The 16,888-nt window shown below is 35.0% G+C and overlaps 2 protein-coding genes across 4 annotated transcripts; both read right to left on the bottom strand.

The window, feature by feature from the left end:
* Positions 1-1,806: 1,806 nt before the first annotated feature.
* On the bottom strand, positions 1,807-5,612 carry LOC111793151 (bZIP transcription factor 29). 3 transcript variants are annotated; one of them, XM_023674902.2, is made up of 5 exons: positions 5,324-5,612; positions 3,770-5,251; positions 3,551-3,683; positions 3,379-3,463; positions 1,807-2,227 (listed from the first exon to the last, which is right to left on the bottom strand). In XM_023674902.2, the coding sequence occupies exons 2-5, from the start codon at positions 5,050-5,052 to the stop codon at positions 2,010-2,012; spliced, it is 1,719 nt and encodes a 572-aa protein (XP_023530670.1). In that variant the 5' UTR covers positions 5,053-5,251; positions 5,324-5,612; the 3' UTR covers positions 1,807-2,009. The 3 variants fall into 3 exon arrangements, with proteins under 3 accessions (XP_023530670.1, XP_023530669.1, XP_086979515.1); XM_023674901.2 differs by having other exon boundaries at positions 3,770-5,115; XM_087123389.1 differs by having other exon boundaries at positions 3,770-5,612.
* A 2,686-nt stretch (positions 5,613-8,298) lies between these two features.
* On the bottom strand, positions 8,299-12,594 carry LOC111793556 (bZIP transcription factor 29). The gene is made up of 5 exons (XM_023675488.2): positions 12,340-12,594; positions 10,800-12,197; positions 10,581-10,713; positions 10,407-10,491; positions 8,299-8,763 (listed from the first exon to the last, which is right to left on the bottom strand). Exons 2-5 carry the CDS (start codon positions 12,071-12,073, stop codon positions 8,546-8,548), a joined length of 1,710 nt encoding a protein of 569 aa, XP_023531256.1. The 5' UTR covers positions 12,074-12,197; positions 12,340-12,594; the 3' UTR covers positions 8,299-8,545.
* Between the last annotated feature and the right edge of the window lie 4,294 nt (positions 12,595-16,888).

Below are 16,888 nucleotides of genomic sequence, written 5' to 3'. Positions count from 1 at the left end.
AATAAAATAAATAATAATAATAAAATAAAATAAAAATAAAAACTTTTAAAATATTTTTATATTAATAAATTAGAGATAATATATAAGCCGTCGATATACGATTTTCATTCAAGTAAAAAATTTTAAACTTTTGTTTTTACGGTGATAATGCTACTTTTAAAATTTTATAATCATATTTTAGACGTAGTACTAACCCGTAAAAAAAAATTTAACTTCTAAAAAACGGTTTTAATTCAAATTTTGTAAAGTTATTTTTTTTTAAAAATAAATATGGGTTTTAGTTCAATTTTTTTAAGTTATTTTTTAAAAAAATAAATACAAAATTAGGGTATTTTTATTAATTTAATCTTAAAAATATTTAAAAATGTTGTAGATAAAGATGAATGACAAGATTATCCTTGAGCGCAAAGGATAAAAATGGAATTTTAGGAGTTGGAGATTTTAATGGTAGCAGGAAAATATGGAAATGGGTGGGTAAATTATTAAAAAAGTGGAGGTGTAGTATAATGTAGTGTTTTAATTAATTTGGCAAATATCGGCTGGCCCCCTCTTTTTGTAGAAATATAATAAATACAAATTAATACACTAATTATGGATCATATGTATTTATAAATTTAAATATTAAATCTATCTCAATTAAATTTTTATTAATTTTAAAATAGAAAAACTAATTATAAATAACTTCTATTTCAATCTTTTTCTTATTTTAATTATAATTTATATCCTAATAAATTTAATATATTTTCGTAAATAAAATTACAATATAACGATTAGCATAATTTTTAAAAACTCAAATTTCTATATTACGACGTAGTACACGTATATATTCAAGGAGTGAGTGGGTTGGACATGGGGATCACGTTTGGCAAATGAAGAAAAATCTCTTCTCCCTCCCTCATTCTCTATTTAAAAAGGGATTTCTCGTCTCATTTGGAGCTGGTCCCGCGAGTTAAATGGACATCTCTAAACTTAAATATTACATCATTTAAATTTCGTGATATAGTCTTATACAAATTCATTATAAAATATTTCTACTCACATGTCTGTACTCATAAACGGTTCGAATCAAATCATTTATAACAATTATAAAATAAATCGTTTCAATAGTGTTATCATGATAAAGTACTTGTGGTCTCATTGGAACCCTCTGGGCTATTTCTGAATATAATCTTCTCGTATATCAACCATATACTATTTAAGATTACATTAATAATCTTAAATATTTCATATAATGGATAATGTTAAACTTCAACTAAATACCATTTAAAACTTGATGATATCACAAACCAAACTTTCGTCTTCAAATCACCAACCGAGTGCACCCTAAATAAGAACGCGTTCACTATGTTGGATGAAAGTCTCACATCGGTTAATTGAGGGAATGATCATGGGTTTATAACCAAGGAATACTCTCTTCATTAGTATGAAGCCTTTTGGAGAAGTCCAAAGCAAAACCATGAGAGCTTATGCTCAAAGTGGACAATAACATACCATTGTGGAGAGTCGTATTCATCTAACATACCATTGTGGAGAGTCGTATTCATCTAACATACCATTGTGGAGAGTCGAATTCATCTAACATGATATCAGAGTCATGCCCTAAACTTAACTCTGTCAATAGAATTCTCAAATGTGAAACAAAAGACTCCAACAGAAAAAAGGAATCGAGGGGAGGTGTTGGATGGATGAAAGTTCCACATCAGTTATACTCAAAGTGGACAATATCATACCATGGTAGAGAGTCGTGTTCAACAAACCCACTAAAGTAAACAAGATTGTAATGTGAGATCAGGAAGCATGAGCCAGTAATTAATCAACCAAGTACTTAAAAAAGAGCATAAAGTTAAGTGTGTGATGTACATAACTTTGAAAAGACTACCATTTGAAAAATAATAATGAGCTAGCTTACACTCATTTTCTTGTTTAAGAAGGAGATAGCTTACAGTTATGCTGATGAACAAGGTGATCAAAAAGACACTGAAGCTCCTCATCCATCTTTCAACGAACTATTATTGGTTGGACTCTGGTTTTGTGGCTGTACTCCCATTCTGCTTCTGCATCTCTTGCTGTTGTTGGTGATGGTGCTGCTGCTGAAGCTGAAGCTGGTTGCTATGGTGACTGTTCGAAGGTTGGCGTATTACTCCATTAGAGGGATGCGGCTGTGCGTTTAGCTCTGTTGTAGCGAGTTTCAATCTCTGAACCTCCGCGGTTAAGGCTTCGTTTAGAGCTGTCACATTCGATAAAGAACGATGAATATTTCATCAGAAGCATAACTGAATTCCACAATTGGAGTCCTAACTTTTAAAACTCGAGTCGACAGTCTACAAGCTAGAAAGAAGGGGAGTAAGATGCTGACAACAGCGTCAAGTTAAAATGTACAATGAAGGAAGCTAGTGTCATAGGAGTTAGCCGTGAATTCTAGGATGTTTAGTGTCACGGTCATGTTTGTCCAAGGCATGTTGCTCATGGCTGCATACCTGTTATATGCCAAAACCTTTGCCTTAGATCACTTTATCGTTTTCCTTTACTGCTTTCATGAAGTATAATTTCCTTCCTGTCTTTTATAAGTGTATGACGTTTCTGCAAAATCATGTCTACACCTAGTAGACATGAAATGCCTCAGAATGTACTGGAGGGAGATGCGACTAGTCGTCAACTCCTCCCACCTAGATTTTATATGACCGTTCGGAGAAATCACATCTAGGCCTACCAAACTTGAATCGCCTCAAAATGTACAATAGGGAGATGCGACTAGTTATCAAATTCTCTCTACCCCGGAAGTTATATTCTATTTAAGCCATTATATATGGCCTTTTGCTAGAAGTCATATATTCAATCTTTCTCTCCATCTTGCTTTCAAACTCTCTTTCAAAATCTCACTGCCCCCGTTTTCTAAAACATTCTCCAAGGCCAAAGGCTTGAGCATACGTTGCCCAACCGTAGGCAATGCGATCCTAAGTTGGCTTGACTCACTCAATGCTGAGAGTGAGTGTTGCACAATCACCAAATCCGCTGCGAAGAAAAATGCGATTGTAACACCTAGGGCCCATTACTACCTACCAGCACCTCTTAATATAAGTTCTTAACTGCACGAAAATAGTAAAACAACAGGTAACATTCGGGATCAATGTACTGGAGAGTGGTATGAACTCGGATTGACATTACAATTATACCATCTCATAACTAAGGCCTAGGAAGTGAAAAGAACACAGGTTCAAAGCCTCAAATAGAAGGCTCCAAGGTGGGTTCTTCAAAGAACTAAGCTAATCAATGGGATAAGTATATAGAAGGTCATTTTCAAGAAATAAATGGCTAACAGAGTTTCAAACAGCATCAACTCATGGACAATCGGAAAAGAGTAAAGAGAAGTGTCAATACCATCCCGTAGTTGTGCTTGTTGTTCCATGGCTTGGAGACGAAACTTCAGTTCATTATTCTGGTTTGTAAGTCCAACTGAATCTCTCTGAATGCAGAGCAATTAAGGAAAACAGAGAATTTAGCAGCAGGAAAATGGAAATAGAAAATAATTGTTAACACTCAAGATTTCTACCTGTAGAAGTGTGAGCTGGGCAGACAGTGTGGTAGCTTCTGTCTGAAGAGTCTGAACCTTGTGTTCCAACTCAGATATATACCGCATCTTTCGTTCTTTTGATCGAGCAGCAGATTGACGGTTTGCCAAGATCCTGAAGTAAATTCATCGCTCAAGATCAACAATCAATGGATGAAATTGTTTCAGTAAACTAGTTGATGACATAATTTATACATATACCTCTTTACGCGCTTGGGGTCGGCTAGTGCAATCTCAGCAAGTTTGTCATTTGCCATAATTTTCTTCAGTTCAGCCCCACTGAACTCACTATTAACAAGCTCCAAGCTGAACGGAGTTGAATTACCGTTAGCTAGGTTGTTTGAAGAAAGTTGTCCGGGACGAACAGCAGGTGGTGTAGGAGGCATTTTCGGCGACTCGTCACCAAACTGCAACTTGTCCATAAAACTATCCATGGAGACACTACGGTAATGTCTGGTAGTTCGAGCAATATCTCCCCCCGCAGTCCGTTTGATCCCTTCCCTCTTCTCACCGGACGAATTCAATCCAGGCATTTGAGCGTTATCCCCACTTTCATTTACACTGCTTTCTGCTTCATTATCGCTGCTGTCACCCCCATTTGTCTTTGTTCCACTACCCCTGCTATCCAAATCCTCCTGATTTTCATGAACATTCTTACCGTTGGTCCCAGAAGAGTGGAACAAATCAATATTATCCAAATTCATGTAAGCAGAAAATAAGTCATCCACACTGTCCCCATCGGATTTCTTCTCACCCTTTCCTTCTAAATTGTTGTCAACGCTTTTCTCCAAACTAGGTTCTCTTTTAAGAAACTGGCTGGCCGGCTTTAACATGCCAGCATTCCCTTTACTACTTGTTGATCGCTCCAATCCACTAGAGCTACTGAATGGGAGAGGAGGAGGAGGAGATGGCTGAATCATTGAAGATAATCCAAATGGGATATCACTACTAGACCGCCTATGTGCTTTACGAGGAGGTAAAGAATCTCCCATCTTAGAAGAATTTGCTATCATATAAGGTGAGGGAGGCAACAAAGAATTTGAACTGTTATCCCTATCCTCCATTGATGTGTCTGCAGAAACCTGATCTGAATTCGATGTAGTTGGGGACTCACGAAATGAAGACGGGCTTAAAGGAGGCAAAGAATCGAAAGAGAAAAAGGAAGGCTGAGACAACGATCGGGAATGAGTAGGCACTAGGTTATAACGTTGCTGGTTCATCGGACGCGCGATCGGGATCTGAGAATACGGTGAAATTGGTGGGATCTGCGGTGAGTTGGGACTAGGAGGTAAGCCAACTCTTCTACTATCATCGCCAAGAAAATTCGTCTGAAAGTGCGGCGGACGGCTTTGTGAACAGTTCATTTGGGAAATTTTGAGTTGATCCATCGAGAAAGGAAGATTTCCAGTTGAACAAGAAGATGCTCCATATGAACATCGAAGATTTCGCATGTTATCAGTGTTAGCCTCTCCAGTATCACCCATTTCGCCTCAAACAACGACGTCTCAGTGAATGATAATGCCCAAGAAAATCACCACTTCAAAAACCTACGCAACTCCACCACAGATATACCCCGGTTGAGTTCCAAAATCCCGATCATAAACACAAACAATCCGTAATAGATTAAAACAAGTCAAACCTCACAGAACAAACCTAATCGATCACTGAAACAACATGAAAGAGCTACAGACATTCAAAAGTAAAGCAATGAATCTTCATTGACAAAAATAGTCATTCCGCATCTGTTAGAAATACCTCCAAGGCAGTAACCACTCTAATCCGGCCAGATTCTCGACAATGCCCTCGCCGGAAAGTTAGCCACCTCCGTCTCCAAAACGGCAGAGTCTAAAAGAAAAAAACCTTAATTCTCCGCCATTGAGAGAAACATTTCCGCTCAGAACGAACAGCAAGCTTCATATAGAAATTCGCCGGCGGGAATCGCGAGGACGCCGGCGATTCCTCTCTCTCTAAAAATCGCTTCGGCAGTTTTTCTCTGACAGAGGAGGAGGAGGACGACGACAACGACTACTGGGACACCGATTTTCATGACACGTACGCGTGAATTTAATAAGAATTTGCATTTCGGACGAATTTGAATTTAACCTACATTTCAATTTCATTCCGACCGAATTTCTTATCGCCCCCAAATTTTCCCATGAATTAATTTAACAATTAATCTCTAATATTAGTGCATTAAATTCTAATATGCTCTCGGTCATGCTCGTCCAAGTCGTGTTGTCCATGGCCACATGCACAAGTCAACCCCTCCATATCTTTCCATATTATAGTGTTTTACTTTTGTATGTCTAGGGAGTATGACGTTTCGAAAAAATCATGTTTAGGTCTACCCGACATGAAATGCCTCAAAATGTACTATAGGAGATATGACTAGTTGTCAACTTCTCTCTACCAATAGTTATATACTGTGAGCCGTTGTTGTTACTCTCTTGCTTGCATATATAACGGTCTCTTTCAAAATTTCTCTTCCAAAAATCTCTCTCTGCCTCGTTTTCTAAAACCTTCTTCTTAAACCGAGGCCAGAGGCTCAAACATACGTCGCTTGGCCATAGGCGACGTAAGAACGAATTTGCTTAGCTCACTTGTCGTTGGAAAGTGAGTGCCGCACAATCACAAGTCAACTGCTATCAAGAGTGCGGTTGTGACACTCCATACTCTTACCTTTTCATTTTAAAAAAATTGTCAAATTTTACCACTAAATTTAGTAACATTTATCAATTTATTTTTACTTTTTATCATTTATCAATTACGCATTAAATCTAACAATCAATCACGAAAACAAAGGTTGGGTTGGGTTGTTAAGGTTACTCACGTTCACCAACCTCATTATAACAACCAAATCTCACCGCTACCAGATATTGTTTGCTTTAGCCTATTACGTATCGCCTTCAGCCTCATTGTTTTTAAAACACGTTTTTTAGATAGAGGTTTCCACACGAATGCTTAGTTTCTATAAGAATGTTTTGTTCGTCTTCAACCGATGTGGAATCTCACAATCCACCCTTTTGGGGGTTAGCGTTCTCGTTGATACATCATCCGGTGACTGACATTGATACGATTTATAACGGCTTAAGCCCACCGTTAGTAGATGTCTGGTTTGTTATGTATCATCGTCAGCCTCACGATTTTAAAACTAACAAACTTAAAATTTATGATCGGTCTAAAAGATTTCTCCAACTCAATTTGTATACACCCTCGTAAGGATGCCAAAGCCATCGAATCCAAAATTTAAATCTTAATATGAATTCGGGACATAAGTTTGGTAAGTAACAAAGTCGATAAATAAATAAATAAATATATTCATTATAAATATTGGTCCATCAAATTTAGACATATATATAATGTTTTTGTTTTCATTTTTACCAAATATGCCCTCTCAAATAATAATAAAAGTCAACGACAACTTATAAAATGTTGTAATTCACCATAAATGGAAGATTTATCTATATATTACACAAACTTAGAAATTTTATAAATTTTCTTTCATTTTTATTTGTTTTTTTTTTATTGATAAAATTGTAATTTTTTTAAAAATAACTAAGGAATAATAAGTAAACGGTCGGTCCGGGTATTCAAAAACCGATATCCAAAAAATCCAATAAACTCAACCCGAACCATCATATGGGGTGGAAAATCCCAGTTCAAAAGTAGAGTGGGATTGGTTGATTATCTTCTTTAGTTTAAGTCGTTTTACAGTTGTACGCTGATAGGATTGGTTGGATGATTTGCCGTGCATTCTCCATTAGTAATTTCTGCTCCAATTCTTGTAAAAATAAATAGACAATTTCACGGGGATAGGGAATGAAAAAAGGGGCGGGGATGGGATGTGAAAAGTTTCCCTATATGCACTCGTGGACATCTCTATCTGTATGAACGACACATACCTTGGGGCCCCTGTACATTTCGTATTTTATTATCATATGTTATGATATGAATGTTAATGATGCTTGGACTTTCCATATATCACGTCGCATGTATTATGATATCATGTTCACACTACATTAATAAGTCATGTCTGTTAACCATAAGTGTACGTATGCATGTCTCATAGGAACGTTATGTCATGAAAGGAATGAAAATATGATTTGAAAATATGGGACCTCAAGCAATTTGTATGTCACGAGAGTTGGAATATTTCCCCATTATAATTAGTATGTATGCATACATCATAATATTTTACATGATTCTTTCCTTCTGTGGCGTATGACTGCCCGAGCATGCGTTAGCCTGTAGTCAGGCCCAGGAGGTACATAGACATGTTGAACACAACTCTATTGTGCGAAACACTCACATTCTTTAATAAGAATAATAAAAAAGAGATTACAATACACGAGGACAGACAATCTACACCAGGTTTATTCTTAAATTATGTAATTGTTTATTTCTAAAATAACTTGATATCTTTATTCTAATATCTAAATCTTTTTTTCTAAAATATCTAGATTTTTTTCTTAAAATGTTGGAGAGAACGGAATTATTGAGTATGACCTTATTGATTTAGTGATGATCTCTTAACAATATGAGCCCGCCTAGTAGGTCCATGTGTGCTTGCATGGGTCCTGTGTTTTAAGTACTGCACATTCAAACTTTCTCGAACTGGAAATTAGAGCCCAAGGAAAATTTTATGAAATAATAGGTCCAACCATGATTGCACTCCAGTAGTTGAACTACTTACCGAGACTCAAACACAAACTATATAGACATCGAATCAATTCAACCAAATTCACAATTGAACCAGTATCATATATAAATAAAGTAATTATCATCAAGTATTCTCCTTTTGATTGCCTAAACTCACTAAACAATTGAGAATAAAGCATAAAATGAAGAAAGGCTGTTGGGGTGGATATTTGACAAATGCAAAATAATAAGCTAGCTTAAATTAATGAATATATTTTCTATAAATGAAAAAGATGATCAAAGAGACGATGAAGATCAACCATTTTCCAAACAAAAAAATTATTGGTTGGACTCTGGTTTTGTGGTTCCATTGCCATTCTGCTGCACATGATGCTGTTGTTGTTGCTGCTGCTGCTGCTGCTGCTGCTGAAGCTGGAGTCCATGTTGATTCATTGAAGGTTGAGCCATTACCCTGTTTGAGGGATGAGATTGCGAGTTTATCTCAGTCGTAGCGAGCTTCAATCGCTGAACCTCCGCGGTTAATGCTTCGTTTAGAGCTGTCACATTTGATAAGAAATTAATTCCAGAAACTCAGCTCTAAACCATAATTTATATGCTTAACGGAGGAGTGACAGCATTGTTTCAAGGCTTTCCATGATTGTGAAACGTCTCACCGACGTTTTTATACCTTACGAAACAATTTTATTGATGAACAAAATGTACTAAGAAAGAGGTTAGTATTTAGTGTCACGGTCATGCTTGTCCAAGGCGTGTTGCACATGGCCGCATGTCCGTTGCATGCCAAAACCCTTATGTGTTATATCACTTTATTGCTTTCCTTTACTGCTAGAGCACGATTGTGACAGTTAGCAAGTTCGGAAACGTTTTTCAATTAGACAAAATGAAGGAAAATAGGCTTTGTTGTAATTATGGCATTGGTTTTGTTCTATTGGATTGTAGTTCTTGTTAAGTTACCGGGACTGCTAAGCAAAGTAGCACTGGTTGGGCAGAGATAAAAGTCGTGGGAGTAGCTTTCTTTGGGGTCCATCTTTGAGTATTGATTTTGCCTAAAGAGAGATTCCACAAAGAAAAACTTGCTCTTCTCTGACAGAGAAAGATTCCTTCTAAGGAATAAGAAATCATCCAGCGAAGCCCAACCATCTTTAGAACTCCGAGTGGATTTTATAAATTAATAGAAGAAAGTTCTGTTTCTGAAGAATAACCAAAGAAGGGTAAAGGTTTAAGGGATCACCAAGTTGGCAACGCCTCTGGTTCTTCCTAATATTCCGAATGAGAATAGTTTTAGGAAAGTCATATCAACCCCAAGAGTAGCAGACTACAATTTGAAAATTCAGGAGCTCTCTAATGGTTGCACGTTTTCTTCCCGCCCCTTTCGTGTTCGTCTACTTGGAAGGGACGGGTACCATAGCCAGATCTCTATTACGATGGAATCTACGGGAGTCACATCGAGTATCCTTTTCTACAATTGTAAGGAGGGAGCTCCAACTTGAAGATAAATGATAGAGATGCCCACAAAATTAGGGGGGAGGAAGTACTGAGAAGAAACTCTATCCCCTTCCTTGGCATTAAAAAGGTCGAGGGTAAATTGCTACGGGAGTTGTATCAACTTGCATGGAAAGTGTCGGAGCACGTGACTTCCCACTGGGAAAGAAAACGAAACATTTAAGGGTGTGGAAACCTCTCCCTAGCATACGGATTTTCAAACCATGAGGCTGACGGCGTTACATAACGGGTCAAAGCAGACAATATTTGCTAGCGGTGGGATTGGACTGTTACAAATGGTATCATACCCAGACACCGAACAGTATGCCAGCGAGGATGCTGGCCCCCAAGTGGATTGGATCGTGAGATCCCATATTGGTCGGAGAGGAAAATAAAACATTTCTTATAAGGGTGTGGAAACGGACCAAAACAGACAATATTTGTTAGTGGGCTCTACGATAGTGGGTAAAACAATGAGTAACATTTCCCGATTATTGGATAATTATAATGTTTGAAAACTGCAGCCATGCCAGCAAGACGGATGCATGGTTCAATAGTGAAAGTACAAGACTAAAAGAAGGGTTTCAGAGAACTAATTTAACAAATGCTAAATATATACAGAAAGCAATGAAGCAGAGATGTAAAACCTTTCAACTAGGCATGGAAGCAAAGAAATTAAGAGAAAAAGTGTCAATACCATCCCGTAGTTGTGCTTGCTGTTCCATGGCCTGGAGACGAAACTTCAACTCATTGTTCTGGTTTGTAAGTCCAACAGAGTCTCGCTGAATATAAAATAGTCACGGTAAAACCTCGAAACTTAGGCACAGGAAAATGGAAATAGAAAATAATTTTCATCACTCAAAACCTCTACCTGTAGAAGCGTGAGTTGAGCAGACAGCGTGGTAGCTTCTGTCTGAAGAGTCTGAACCTTGTGCTCCAACTCAGATATATACCGCATCTTTCGTTCTTTCGATCGAGCAGCAGATTGACGGTTCGCCAAGATCCTGAAGTAAATCAGTACCTCAAGATTAATAACTAATGGATTAAATTGTTTCAGTAAACTAGTTGATGACATAATTTATACATATACCTCTTTGCACGCTTGGGGTCAGCTAATGCAATCTCAGCAAGTTTGTCATTTGCCATAATCTTCTTCAGTTCAGCCCCACTGAACTCACCATTACCAAACTCCAAGCTGAATGGAGTTGAATTACCATCAGCTAGGTTGTTTGAAGAAAGTTGCCCTGGACGAACGCCAGGCGGTGTAGGAGGCATTTTGGGCGACTCGTCACTAAACTGCAACTTGTCCATAAAACTATCCATGGAGACACTCCGGTAATGTCGGGTAGTTGGAGCAATATCTACCCCTGCAGTCCGTTTGACCCCTTCCCTCTTCTCAGCAGAGGAATACAAGCCAGGCATTTGATTGTTATCCCCACTTTCATTTACACTACTTTCTGCTTCATTGTCACTGCTGTCACCCCCCGTCTTCGTTCCGCTACCTCTACTATCCAAATCCTCTCGATTCTCATGACCATTCTTGTCATTGGTCCCTGTGGAATTGAACAAATCAATATTATCCAAATTCATATAAGCAGAGAACAAATCATCCACAGTGTCCCCTTCGGACTTCCTTTCACCCATTCCTTCCAAATTGTTATCAGTGCTTTTCTCCAAACTAAGTTCTCTTTTAACAAACTGGCTCGCCGGCTTAAACACGCCGGCATTCTCTTTACTAGTTGTTGATCGCTCCAATCCGCCTGAGCCACTAAAAGGAAGAAGAGGAGATGACTGAATCATAGAAGAAAATCCAAATGGTATATCACTATTAGACCGCCTATGGGCCTTACGAGGGGGTAAAGCATCTCCCATCTTAGAAGAGTTGGCCCTCATATAAGGTGAGGGAGGCAACAAAGAATGTGAACTGGCATCCCTGTCCTCCATTGATGTGTCTGCAGAAACCTGATCTGAATTCGATGTAGATGGAGAATCACGAAACGGGGACGGGCTTAAAGGAGGCAAAGAATCGAGAGAGAAAAAAGCAGGCTGAGATAACGATCGGGAATGAGTAGGAACTGGATGATAACTTTGCTGGTTCATCGGACGCGACATCGGGATCTGAGAGTACGGTGAAATTGGAGGGATCTGCGATGAGTTGGGAGAAGGCGGTATCCCGATTCTTCTATTATTATCTCCAAGAAAATTCGACTTAAAATGCTGTGGACGGCCTTGTGAGCAGTTCATTTGAGAAATTTTAAGTTGATCCATAGAGAAATGATGATTTACAGTAGCAGAGGAAGATGTTCCAAACGAACATTGAAGATTTCGTGCGTTATCAGTATGAGCATCTGCAGTATCACTCATTTCGCCTAAAACACGAACGTAACTCCGAATGATAATGCTCGAGTAAGAAAAAACCTAAATCACCACTTCAAAAAACTACGCAAATTGAATTCCAATCATAAACACAAACAATCGCCCATTCAATCTGCAACACATTAAAACAAAGAAAATTTCACAAACTGAACCTAAACAATCACTGAAACAATTTAAACAGCTACAAAACGTTAAAAATTAAAGCAATGATTCTTCATTGACAATAATGGACATTTTGTGGCTGTAAGAAATACCTCCTAGCCAGTAGTAAGAAACTCAACCATGGCGTCTACGAAAGCCAGCCACGTTCAACCTAACAGCAAGGCTTCAGTTCTAATTCTCCACCATTTCTAGAAGAAGAAGCATTTCCGGTCAAAAACAGCGGCAGAGCTTTAAACTAATTCCCCGACGGGAATCCCAAGAACACGCCGGCGATTTCTCTCTCTAAAATTTTTCTATATTTTTCTCTAATGACGACGACCACTCCCCTGCTAAGCCGATTTTCATAACGCGGACGCGTGTATTTAATAAGAATCTGCCTTTCATCCAAATTTGCATTTCCCCTTCATTTCAATTTCATTCCGACCTCATTTGTCTTTCTTTTTTTCTCTCTCTCTCTTTTATTTATTTATTTATTTTTTTTTATTACATGTCCGATAAGGTAACTTGGAATTTACAATTTATTTTTTTCAAATAGTAAAAATAATGGTTTTTTTTTCTTTTCCACAGTGGAATTTCCATTTATAAGCATACAAAAATAAAAGAAATAACAAAACTGGAAAATTCATTATTTCGAAAAAGAATTAATTGATATTTGTTATTAAAAATATGGAAATTGTTTTAGTTTTTACTGAGGTAAATTATTTTTTACCCCTGGTAATTTAAATATTTGTAGTGTCTATGTTTTGTTAGGTTTTAGTTATACTTATCTTCTTATTTTAACAAATATATAATGTTCTAATTAATAAATAAATAAATATATATATATATATATATATATACACGCGCTTAATTCATTTAGGTATATATTATTGACTTAAGGAGGGTAGGTTCGAATCTTAAAATTCCAATTTAAGTTTAACCACTAAATTTAAATAAATTTCATAAACAACTCGAACCAACCCAATCTAAAAAATTTATGGTGGGTTCGGTCGCCCAATTGATGTGGGTTTAAAAAATATCTCAATCTTACTCGAGCCAACCTAACCCACAATTACTCTATTCAAAAGTCATTAATTTCAACAAAAATTTAACCCAATCTAAAAATTTTATAGTTGGGTTTGACTGTTCGATTGGAATCGGTTGTTTAAACCTAACCCGACTCAACTCAATCCACGTACACATCAATTTCAACTAAAAAAATCCAAACAAAAACCTAATAAAAGCTAAAACTTGCAATATTTGTCTCATAAATAAATTAACCTAACTTTGTCAACAAAGGGTAAATTAATTGTGCCTAATTGTGTTGGGAGGGTATAATAAGTCTTTTGCCATTTAAAATTTTAATTTTCTATAAGGGGAGGATTTATTTGTAATTTGAATTAATTATATTGTAAATATGGTAGCCATTTAACCAACATAATAAAAAAAAAATTGAAAAATTCTAATCTAAAAATTCCAAGTTTATACACTAACATCTCGGTTAAAAGTATAATTTTTTAGATTTTAATATATATCGACAAAACTTTCTAATATTTTTAATTTCATATATTAAGAATCAAAATATGTTTATTATCGAAATTTTTTAAACTTTATTTGATAATTATTTTTTATTTTAAAAATTAACTACGCCTTCAATATTTTATTATCTAATATTTTAGATATATTTACTTCTTTTTTAAAATTTGGTAAAGAGTTTAAATATTTACTTATGAAATAATAATAATTAAAAAAACAAAAATTAAACATTAAATTATTATTAAACGGAATATTAGTGTCTAAGTTAATATTTTCAAACAAAAATTATATTTAATTTTTTTAAAATAATTTATATCTTTTCATGTATGCTAAATTAATGAGACTCTATAGCCTTCTTCTTCAAGAATTAAACTAATAAATATATAATAAAATAAATTAATGTTAATGATTTTGAACATTAATTTTAATGTAAATGATCGTAAAAAAAAACTATATAATAAAATAAATGAATATATATATATATATATATATATATATATATATATATATGAATTAGTAGGGCAAAGGCATAGATTTATGAATCGTTAGTCGCTTACCATTAAAGTTAGCCCAAAAAATAATTCATATTATTTTATTAAATTTAATGGAAAAAAATTGCTTGCACGTTTGACAAAAAAAAAAAAATCTGAAATTTATTTACATATATTAAAAAATGAAATTATTATAAATAAATAAATAAGTAAATATTTAAAAGAGGATTCTGTTTTTGGTTTGTGGGCAATGGAAACGTAAAATTATTATTATTTTTTATTTTTTGTATTTTATTTAGAACACGTTTTACGAGGAGCCCTTTGACTTTTTTTTTAATTATTATTATTATTATTTTTTTATAATCCGTCCAAAATATATATATATATATATTTTTTAATACCACTTTATCATAATTTGTGATTGTGCAGCACTTGCCCTCGTTCTCGAGTGAGTCAAGCCAACTTGAATTCACGTCGACTACGATTGGACAACGTATGTTCAAACCTCCAACCCCGTTTTGACGTTAAAAAGCAGGGCAGAGAGATTTTCAAAAGCAATTTGAGAGTAACATTATATAACTATAAATAAAAAACAACCGAACCGCTTAAATAGCTTATAACTCTTTAGATAGGAAGAGTTGTCTCTTATTTCAATCTTCATCACTCCGAAACTCTCCATTTAATTTTACGAAAATCTGGGCAGGGATTCTTCACAAGGATTGTGTTGACATGATAAAATATTTAAGGTAGCAAAAACTTTATCGAGTTCGTTTATTTTATAATAGATACAAAAATTTCAATCTCGAATGACCTACCTTTTCCAACTAATGTTCGATCACGTTAAGTTATTAATAATACTAATAATAATAATACTAATAATAATAATAATACACGCTCTTTCGTCTTCTAATTATGAACTCTAAATAAATAATACAAAGAGATATAAGATATTGTCTAAGCATAATTTAGTTAATTAAGACATTATTCTTCGACTAAATCTCCTCGTGTTTTTTAATTAAAGTAATAATAATAATTGATTTTTTAATTAATTTTAAAATATCCATATATATATATATATATATATAAAAGAAAATCGAGATATGTGAACGCTAATTAAGAAGATATTTATTTTGTTTATGATATTAATATAAATGGGGGCATCCACCACCCAACATAAGCACGTAAATGAATTATATTTTTATTCATTAAATATCAAATATGATTAATTATACATTGTATTATATTATATTATATAGTTTTATTTCTTATTTTGTGTATTAATTAAGATAAGTGGGAACCAAATGTCGTGCCCAATTTACCTAACAAGGAGACCAACAGATTCAGCCAAACACGTTTGCCTGTCTTCTTTCCACATCCCTTCCTTTTCAATTTACCATTTTTTTTAGATTTAAATTCTTTTATAAATAATATAAAAATGGGATGATTTAGATTAAAATATTATTTTTGTTGTTTAATTACTTTCATTTTAAATAAATCTTAAAATTATTCTTATTTTAAATTTTTTTAATAATAATAATAATAATTTTTATGTGAAAAAAAAAATATATATATATTTTTTGTAATTATTATTATTATTTCGAGTTATTTAGGGTGGTAGTCCAAGTAACTCAAAATTGTTTCACAACCTAACCTAACCCAACTCTCTATTTTTCGATCGAATCAGGTCGGGTTGGGTTGGTGGATAATGCAACTGTGTCATTGTGAGGGCCTCTGAGACTACGAGAGCGAGCGTGGGCGTCTATGAGACGTCTGTTGGGTGCTTTGAGGGCGAGCTTCGAGCGAGTAGTCTTCCGCCTGTTGAGTGCTACAAGAACAAGCGACTATGACTAGTATCTGCATTTCTACGAGGGTTAAGAAATTTGTTGAGCGTGAGTGGGAGTGCAGAGTGCAAGGGCCGAGTAATACTAAGTGTTGTGATGAGAGGTGAAGGTGTGACCTGAATCGACTCAGGTCAAGAAAATTAACCTAACCTAACCCAACCCTCGTGATTTGAGTTCGGTTGGTCTAGTTTTCCAAGTTTTCAAAATTCAATGTAAACCCTAAGCCGTAAACTTTACCCATGCATGTATGACAAGTAATATGAATGATTATTGGTCAAAGGTTTAATTTTTGTCTTTGTTTTTGGTCGGATTACTAATATTTAAAAAATAAAATTTATTGTTTTTTTGTTATTTAATTTCAAAATCATTTCTCTCTCTCTCCTCAACCAAACTCCAAAGTCAAACGTTTTCTCTCTCTACCTAACTATTTTGTTATTTTATCAGTTTCTTTAATTTGTGTCAGAATTTTTGGATATTTTCTTCAATATATATTTTAATTCAATAAATTTCCCTCCTTAAATATAATAATATTAAATAAAATAAAACCGATAATATCCCAACTTTTGTATTTCGGGCCAAGATTTGAAATTCATATTTGATGATCTGATAGACGTTTGCTACATGACTATATTACCTATTTATCAGTTGTAAGAGTAAAGACTACTGTAACAGAACCAACCCGAGATCTTTTGCATGTTTTGTTGATGGGTATTCGTGGGTCAGGTTGAAATATTTTTAACTCAACTCAATTATTTGGGTCGTAAAATTTTTCAACCTAAACAATGCTCGATAAA

This window comes from Cucurbita pepo, chromosome 4, assembly GCF_057944985.1.
Source record: "Cucurbita pepo subsp. pepo isolate OVF chromosome 4, ASM5794498v1, whole genome shotgun sequence".
In the NCBI taxonomy this organism is placed as follows: domain Eukaryota; kingdom Viridiplantae; phylum Streptophyta; class Magnoliopsida; order Cucurbitales; family Cucurbitaceae; genus Cucurbita; species Cucurbita pepo.
Note: the sequence above shows the minus strand (reverse complement) of the source record. Positions and strands in the feature narration are given on the sequence as shown.

What these genes read in the sequence shown, in the direction of transcription:
- LOC111793151 (XM_087123389.1), bottom strand. Translation starts at nt 5,052, where the DNA reads ATGGGTGATACTGGAGAGGCTAACACTGATAACATGCGAAATCTTCGA. An exon ending in GACCCCAAGCGCGTAAAGAG is followed by an intron (nt 3,684 to 3,769) that starts GTATATGTATAA and finishes AATTTACTTCAG; the next exon opens with GATCTTGGCAAACCGTCAAT. An exon ending in CCCAGCTCACACTTCTACAG is followed by an intron (nt 3,464 to 3,550) that starts GTAGAAATCTTG and finishes CTCTGCATTCAG; the next exon opens with AGAGATTCAGTTGGACTTAC.
- LOC111793556 (XM_023675488.2), bottom strand. Translation starts at nt 12,073, where the DNA reads ATGAGTGATACTGCAGATGCTCATACTGATAACGCACGAAATCTTCAA. An exon ending in GACCCCAAGCGTGCAAAGAG is followed by an intron (nt 10,714 to 10,799) that starts GTATATGTATAA and finishes GATTTACTTCAG; the next exon opens with GATCTTGGCGAACCGTCAAT. An exon ending in GCAAGCACAACTACGGGATG is followed by an intron (nt 8,764 to 10,406) that starts GTATTGACACTT and finishes CAAATGTGACAG; the next exon opens with CTCTAAACGAAGCATTAACC.